Genomic DNA, 8807 nt, shown 5'->3' on the forward strand with positions numbered 1-8807 from the left:
TGTAACCTTGACCTTGGAGAGGACATATATAGGCCATGCCTGATGTCCAATCCAATTATGTAATCTTACTTACATAATAAAATGTTGATTAAATTAAATTAAAGTATATTCCTTATTTGCTCTCAAATCTTATTTAAAAAATAACACAGGAATTAGACTGGTTAATTATCAGTAAATGTGAATAATAATAATAATAATAATAATAATAATAATAAAACAAATGAGTAGAATATTGTTTTAGGGGGTAGAAGCAATTCTATTTTGAATGTAAAATATCAATAAAATTAAGTGCAAGAACATAAACTGAGGCTCTTAAATCAAATAACACGTCATAATTATACAAACGAAATTAAAGGTAACAAGTAATTTGATATGATACAATTTAATTTTCTAGCATTTGCATTAAATTGTTATATTATTTTCTTTGGCAAAAATAAAGCTTAAACAATTTTTTGGACCATTATAACATATTCAAACATTTTGTATTAACTAACAACAATTTTGAACACAAAAACTCATTTACTCTGTGTTAGTGTTTTTGCATAATGTTATAGTTTATGGTAACACTTGTGCAGTTGGTAAGGCTCAGGCCTGGAATCGGTACAAGCATGTTAGCTGACTGTAAGGTAGGTGGCTGTACCAAGGTGGTGTTAACCTGAGTTTTCTGTACTTGGACATTCTGTTCAAATTCAATAGAACGTAGGATATCATCAATTCCATCCGATTCATCAAATAAATCTTTCATAAGAACTTCTTCCTGTGAATTTGATAGGGGCAATAAACTGTAATCTTGCATTGGGCTTGGACTAGTGACTGTTTCTGTTGCCTTTCTTCCTGATATTTTCCCTGAGATTATCTGTGACATTACTTTTTTGGTGTTCTCGTTGGTCTTCCCTGAATATGTTTTAAGGGAACTCTCTGCTTTATGACCAGTAACTGACATAATATGTCTACTTGGGATATTTGCTGAATCTAACACACTTACAGTTGTTGCCCGGCATGAATGATTAGTGTAGAGTACATTTATTCCAGCACTGACACAAATTCTTTTCATATACTGTCCAAGTTCATTATGACCCACAGGTATATTACAGTAGTAAGTATTGTCTTTAGGAACACTTCGGGGCTGTTGGAACAATCTTGGGCAATGAGGAGACAGTCGTCGAAGATATTTCACAAAACTTCGTACGGGACATCGGTCACTATCTGAAATTATACAACATAAATTCTAAGAACTGCTTTGACCCAATATCTTATTAAAAGTAGGGTGATTATTATAATTAAAGTAAAAATAAAATTATTTTTTCTTTCCTTACTTTTCAAATATTTACCTTTTATCTCGTACATCCTTCCATCAGATGATTTTTCAGAATCATCTTGATGGTTCTTTGTTTTTTCATCTTTTGTTTTGTACACGAAGAGCTGATTTCCTTCCCCTCTCATTACTGCGAAGTCCTTTCGTGTTAGGGAGGAAAGGTTTTCTCTGCCTCGCCGGCCAAAATGTAACATTATGTCCAAAAAGACCTTAAACAAACAAGACACGATATCACGCTCAAAAACTTTAATATATCATAGGCCTATAGGCCTAATTATTTACAATTTCTTATTCATAATGGCTAAAGTACCAACCTTGTACTGCAACATTTTGGCATCCTCCAAGTTTTGGGTTAAATGTTCATAGATTACTTCCAAATGTTCGTCTGAGATGGGTGGATGGTGATCTATAGCTGCGCGACCCTGTCTTTTTAGCTCTTTAGTCATACACTTGAATGCCCTTGCCGACTTCTTAAAATCAGTTCCTTTCAAAATGTCAATATCAGTTCTCGTTTTCTCTAAATGTCTCTGTAAGCCCTGTCGATACGAAAGCAGTGTTGTTTTTTTATACATCTCACCATCCCTGTTGCGCATCTCAAGGTAAAACTTGGATAAAAGTTCGTCAAGTTTTTCATTGTCGAAAGATTCGAAATCTAACTCCTGCCCCTTCGTTAACAGGTATTCCCGAAATAATTTCACTGACGTTGAAGTGACTCGTTTGGTATTTTGTGCTTCAACATTCTCCATCAAATTTTTGATGCCTTCATCGTCAATAGAAGCGAATCTTCGCTTTTCAGTTTTTACGAGCTCTTTCGTGTCGTTCATCTTCTGCTAGTTTCGGAACGTACATGAAAGAACGATTTTCATTGGCTAAAATTTTCGATCATGAACTAATCGCAATCTGTAAAACAAATCTTGGATTTTCCCTTTTCTATTCTTAGTAACTCAAGTCTTTATCGGTATAATATAATTTAACACGTGGTACAGACCAAACCAATCAATTTTACTGAATTACATAGTAAAAATAATATTATATAAATATAGCCCTTTGATGAGGTCGATCCATAGATATATCGACTTCAAAAAAACGCATATCGACCTCGCACCTCGTGCTCGGTCGATATGCTTTTCTGTGAAGTCGATATATCTATGGATCGACCTCATCAAAGGGCTATATTTATATAATAACTGCTGATGAAAACAGGTTTTAACAACTTGTAAACATTAGTTGAGTATCCGTGTCAATTGCATTATAGAAATTTAACAGGATCTAAAATAGGATGACATTCAGTAAGCTTTCAATGTACGCATCGATTAGCTACCTCTTAATGACTTTGATTGACTTTGGTAAACATACGGTTTTGCAAGTCAAAATGCTGTGTTTTCCAAAAGCAAGAGTGAATTGGTTGGCTTCGGGCATTATCTGATGCACGACTTTGTATGTAGACTTAAGCAATGCTGATCATATATTGTCATTACAATGGACACATGCTTAATCTGGAATTGCTTAAATTCCATGATTTTAGGAAAACCTCACCTTGGGGATAGCAATATATCAAAATTCAGATAATGGTAAGCTTTAGAATGCCACGAAAAGCCACTAATTGACAGATAATAGGATATTGAAATTGATAAATTGTTTTATTTTATCTAACACACTACATGTCCTTTTGACAAAGTTGAAATGAGTGTTTTATGGTTGAATTTATTTCATGAGTGGATAATCCTATCTTGCAAGTGAAATAACTTTCAGAACAAAATATTACATTTGGGGGTGGGGGGCAGGGGGGGGGGGGTCCACACACTTTCTTCTTGTTAAAGCAATATTTAGATTTAAATAGGTCCTTTTGATATAAAGTAGTCAATATAAGTTCAAAAATACAGCTTTTTAAAGTGCACATTATATAGCAAATGGAAGGCATAACATAAAAGAATTGCATTACTGTAAGCAATTCTGATAATTATATCACATTGTGAAAAGTGAAAGAACAAATTTACTATAAATTACAGTATTTTACATTTGAAAAATGTTATAAATTCTCTTATAATTGTTAAACATTAACTTACTGTCTTATGGCTTCAGACACTGGAATTCTCTCTATATCCTTGTGGTGTCGTAGATACTGGACATGCTTCTTCAACTCTTCTCTGTCCATTCTTCTTTATGTTATAGAACAGCACTTTATTATATTAAATCGAGTAGAAATGGTCGTTCTCGGAATCAACTTAAAATACAATATGGGTACATGATATGGTTGCCTACACCGACCTCAAACTGAAAATTATGTCTATATCATAGTTTCCTTTTTTACTGAGCGCCTATAATTATCACTGGTGTCATTAGCCACACACCTAGATAAGTCTTTACTGTTCTGTTACGTACAGGGCGTGACAATACGTATTACACGCTGATTCCCTTATTTTAACTCCTCGAAGTAAGCCCTGCGCCTGTTCCCGGGTTGATCATTGTAGGAGCTATGTAAATGATCTGAGATCTATCGATCCTGACCGAGTTGCGGGCTGTGCTTTGTCATCCTTTCTCAGATGGACGTAGGTAGCGGTCAATCGTAAGGGGAGGAGGACATCAATCACGAAAGATAATATCGTAAAACAGAAATACAGCTTCATAAGCCGAAATCTGAGCCGTACAACTATTGACTGACAAGCCAAAATATAATAAAGAGAGCCAGAATTGCAAAACCAAGTTATCGCTTCTTTCTCCACGCATTCGTAATTGTTTCTTTTTTTATCAATTCAGAATAAAGTACCTCCAAATTATATGATGGAAATTCCGTGGAATATGAAGCAGAGGGAGCTAGGTGAATATGTAAACAAGAGCACCTAAAGAGAAACTGGAAAATTGTCATTTAAAGAAGTAATATAGGAATCTAATAAAGTCAGATACAAATTGTTTTCCCTATTTTTTTTTAATCACACTGTTTTTGGTAAATTCTAAGTATATATTCTTTGATTGAAATTTATAATATTGTAAAATAAAAGATAAATAAAACAATAGCACTATATTTTCTAAATTGTTCTTTTAATTTCTCCTTTGCGTTGGAGGGGAAATTCAGTACAACCAAAAAAAAAAAAAAAATCAGGAAAAAAATAGATGTCACAATAGAAACTGTGATGCCCAACACCTTACAAACCTAAAGTAAAATAAAGAGGCCAGTTATTTATCAAAGCGAGGTAAAATTTCAAAGACCATGAAATTTAATCTGAATCCGTTCAAATCATCAATCATCACACTTGTTGTGGCCTTCAACTCGACATTTAGATATGTCAAAGATGCATTATCACTTCAATCCATATGTCCATATGGTATATCCTAGTGAACTTGAAATAAAAGATACACCAGAGTCTGACACGTCTGTTTCATATTTGGAAGTCAACTTCGATTACTTAAACCTGCATATGGGGTTTATATCTCTCAGTTGATTCGATACACAAGAGAATGTTCTACGTGCTGTAGCTTCCTTATTTTCGCGAGAACTTATTATCGCGAAAATTTATAACAGGTTGATGAAAGTTATAAAAAGAAGTTGTAATTTTATTTGGAAAAAGAATGCGATAATTAATTCAAAAGAATTTTATGAACAATTTATAAAACGAGGAAAGTTAAAAAATCACTTTATATTAGTTCTATGGTCGATACAATGAAGTTGTCAGCAAATAAAATCTAACTTTGAGTCAATTGGTGACTGACGTTTTTCATACTAATTGTAAGGTCTTTTTTTTTTTTTACACTTTCTATGTCAACGGATATTATCGTTGTTTTCCGATAATTACAAGGAGCACACGGCCAGTCTGACCGTCCGCCGAGAATGCTTACTCTCTCATTGCACCTGATCCTATCTCTGATGTTTTTGAGGTCCTTGTTTGCTCTGCTCCTGAATTGTTTCGTTTAAATGGGCTTTAGAGCTTGAATACTATTCGTTATCTCCATATATTTCACACTAAACATATATATTTCAATATCTACAGAAAAAAATTCCAACTGATTGAGGGATGCGGGCAAACTTTTATTTCATTAATGGAACAGGAAGTATTTCGATAATACTTTCATACATTGATATTTAAGTAGCCTTTCTGATATAAATACTTTCATTGATATTTATACATTATCAAGATATGCCCAAAATGAGTTAAAATTAGATAATCTTCAATAGCATATATGTATACTAATTGAGACACCACCACTTGCTGGTGGAAGTTTTAAATTTAAGACTTATACTGAAACTTAGGGCCTTTGAGCAGTGTGGTATCTTTTTCGTGGTCTCACTCACTGAAACAATGGTACTTAGTTTATATAGTCTTTTCTGAAGGACAAATCTCTACATCCCAAAGTGGGACTCGAACCCCTAACACAGAGATCAACTCCTTACTCTGCTACTTTAGAGCCCACACCATGACCTTATGTACTAGTATTCATTAATGTAATCTTATATATATATTTGTTTACTTGAAAAAGACGTTAATGGTAATCCAGCAATTAAAGTCTATGGTAAACGTGATGACTTTAATTTTTCAATCGTAAACTTCCATTATTTATGCAGCAATATACATGTACCTTCATCACCTGCATACGGAGTTTATATCTTTCAAATTATTCGATACTCAAAAGCATACTCTGCATATGTACAATTTCTATAACGAAGTAAATTATTGACAAACCAGTTGATGAAACAAGAATATCAACTTCATTTAAAGTCATCATTTCGTAAGTTCTTAATTAAGTCGATAGAACTGACCTTGTCAGCAAATACAATATATCATTTAGTCAAATGCTGACTGATGATTTTCTTACTAATTTGTTTGGTCATTATTTACACACTGAAATGATGGCTTTAAACGAGACTGCTGACATTTGTGTTTCATCAACTGGTCAATAATTTACCCTTTTTTTAAAAGAAATTGTATATACGTATAGCATGCTCTTGCGTATCGAATCAACTGAAAGATATGGGAGATATAAATCCCGTACCATGCAGGTGATGCAGGTATAAGTAAGGGAAGTTGACGATTAAATACGTCTCCAAAATCCACATATATATGTATATTGTCAACCAGAAGGTAAAGCATCTTTTTATATCAACTTCAAAGTTGTTGTGTGTACATTCAGAATTTTTTTAAACAAAATAATTTTGCAAATGACCAATGACAAGGTATGTAAATTTTCGAATTCCATTTTTATTGAAGAAGCAGCTGTCAGTGATATCAAAAAGCCTGGACTTTAATTTATCATGGGGAATAGTTGTGTATAAAGTTGAAAAGTCGTAAGTTTTTAAGCTGTTGATTTTGGTAAAATCGTGTGATTTCCAATTTTTCCAAAATTTCCTTGGAATACATTACTGGAACCCGCTATTTATCTTTATTTGTAAGGATTTGATGTTGTTTCTGAATCCAATATAGATATCATAATTCAAATTCATTTTGGTTGTTTGGGATATTAAAAATATTCAAAACTGTAACAATTAGAATGACTACTTTAGTAAGGATTTGACTGACCGATATTGATAGATTGTATTTGCAGACAAAATATATCGACCATATAACTTGCAAAATGATGACTTTAAATGAGACTATTATAATCTTGCTCCATCAACTTGTTTGTCATTATTTTGTCTTGTTTAATAATTTGTTTATATGTAGAGAATTCTCTTGCTTATGTAATCAATTAGGAGACATAAACACCATGTACAGATGATTTTGGAATATTGAGAAAATTTGACGATTGAATACATAAAGTAATCACGTTAATCATAAAGTTTTGTAGTTAGAGTAACATCAAAGTCTTTTTCTAGTTATATATCTGATTATGAAACAGATGTGTCATACTTTGTGTTTTTTAAAGTTTACTGGGAGATATAAGTAGACAGAGGAATGGATTTTTATATAATAGGTCTTCAATATATGTTAATGTCGAGTTAAGGTCACTACAAGTGTTTTCCTCTTTCCCTTGTTAAAAGTTTCAAATAAATTCTACTTCATATGAATACAAAACGGTCTGCAAATTAAAGGGAGCAATTGGTACTTAAATTTTTTTGAGACTGTTGGAAGACTCAAACTCCAAAAACTGCATAGATACTGTCAATCAGAAGCTTAAAAATTTTTATATTAACACCAGAGTATTTGTCTATACAATAAGATTTTGTTTTTTAAGAAAATACTTTTACAAATTATCAATGCCAAGGTAAATAAATTTATGAGTTCCATTTTTTTTTAATTGAAAAAGCAGCTGCTTAGGATATCAAAATCATAAACTTAAAATTTTTAATTTTGGTATCAAATTTTTTGATTTCAAGTTTTTACAAAGTTCTTTGGGGTCTTTTAGCATCCAAATCTGACTAACAACATTTCTAAAATATAAGGTTGAACTTCCTCATTCCCTTTGTTAATTTAATGAAGAGCAATTAAGAGGCTTGGGAAAACGTTTACTGGAAGCCTCTATATATCTTTGTTTTTAAAGAATTTTATAAAGTCCAGGAACCCACTTTAAGTTAGGTAATTCAAATCCATCTTCTGTGTTGGAGAAATTAGAAATATTTATAACTGACAAATGATTTTGAAGAATTTTTTCCAGCAGAAAAGGGGCTATCTGTATAAGATGGATTACAACTTGCAGAAAAAAGGAACTATACCATCTACTTACAATATAAGAATTAAGAGAAAATTTTTGGTGAAAAAGTTTTTTTTTCCACTCCCAAATCTCGTAAACGAGACAAACTGAAGCACACAAAAATTTTAAAGTTACAAAAGTAAAAATGTGAAGCTTGGGATTGCATAATATTTCATTCTTGACGGCGAGAACAGGGCGATTTATTGACACGACTGATAAAAAAAGAGGAATTTTTAATTTGCGTAGATCATGTTGATTGTTAAGTATTTCTTATTTTCGTTTAACTGTATGGGTAGGGAAATCTACAGTTGTAGACGTTCTATATCAGATCAATGAGACCGATACACGAGTTAGTCATCTTAGAATATCTTACACCAGAATCAATCATTGCTTGCCGAGGGAACAAACTCACCACCAATTTAATTAAAAACAATTTATGTTTAAAGAGTACTGAGGTGAAAGATTTTGAGTTCATTTACTTGCACTCTAGTTCATAGAGTAAAAATTTGGTTAATCCAATTTCAACCTTACCTGTCAGCACAAAAGTTAACGATGTTAAAAAATGGATAAGAGGGTTTTCTTGGATTACCGTTCAAAAGTAAAGAATGAAACAGTCTTTATGTTTCAGTGATTTTTGGGCGATAAACAAATCACATTTACACTGGAAAGCGTATCTCAGAACAATAAAACTCTTAAACCACGATTTAGATGGCTGAACGAGATTACCCTTACCCCTGCTGGGGTTGGCTTACACGGTTCCTTTGCTGAAATTCTGGCAAGGGTTTTCGCAAGGTATTGCGTAAAATTGTTTGTCTTAATTTAAAAACACATGTTTCTTTCAGGACATTGATTGCTTTAGTTTTTTGAATTT

At 32.6% G+C, this 8807-nt stretch overlaps 2 protein-coding genes across 2 annotated transcripts in view; both read right to left on the reverse strand.

Moving 5' to 3' along the window:
- The window catches only part of LOC134269766 (inactive rhomboid protein 1-like), a 228453-nt gene that overhangs the window by 35996 nt on the left and 183650 nt on the right, over positions 1–8807 (reverse strand). The gene's annotated exons all lie outside the window — the stretch shown is intronic.
- LOC134269726 (uncharacterized) lies at positions 462–2311 on the reverse strand. Its single transcript, XM_062751930.1, has 3 exons — positions 1630–2311; positions 1332–1524; positions 462–1206 (listed from the first exon to the last, which is right to left on the reverse strand). The coding sequence occupies exons 1-3, from the start codon at positions 2137–2139 to the stop codon at positions 530–532; spliced, it is 1380 nt and encodes a 459-aa protein (XP_062607914.1). The 5' UTR covers positions 2140–2311; the 3' UTR covers positions 462–529.

This window comes from Saccostrea cucullata, unplaced genomic scaffold, assembly GCF_032062105.1.
Source record: "Saccostrea cucullata isolate Sc308-1 unplaced genomic scaffold, CSIRO_AGI_Scuc_v1 ctg382, whole genome shotgun sequence".
In the NCBI taxonomy this organism is placed as follows: Eukaryota; Metazoa; Mollusca; class Bivalvia; order Ostreida; family Ostreidae; genus Saccostrea; species Saccostrea cuccullata.

Bases quoted from the DNA above. Each gene is read 5' to 3' on its own strand.
- LOC134269726 (XM_062751930.1), bottom strand. From the start codon at position 2,139: ATGAACGACACGAAAGAGCTCGTAAAAACTGAAAAGCGAAGATTCGCT. The intron at 1,525-1,629 runs GTTGGTACTTTA...TGTTTGTTTAAG, and splicing joins CCAAAATGTTGCAGTACAAG to GTCTTTTTGGACATAATGTT. The intron at 1,207-1,331 runs GTAAATATTTGA...GTATAATTTCAG, and splicing joins AAGGATGTACGAGATAAAAG to ATAGTGACCGATGTCCCGTA.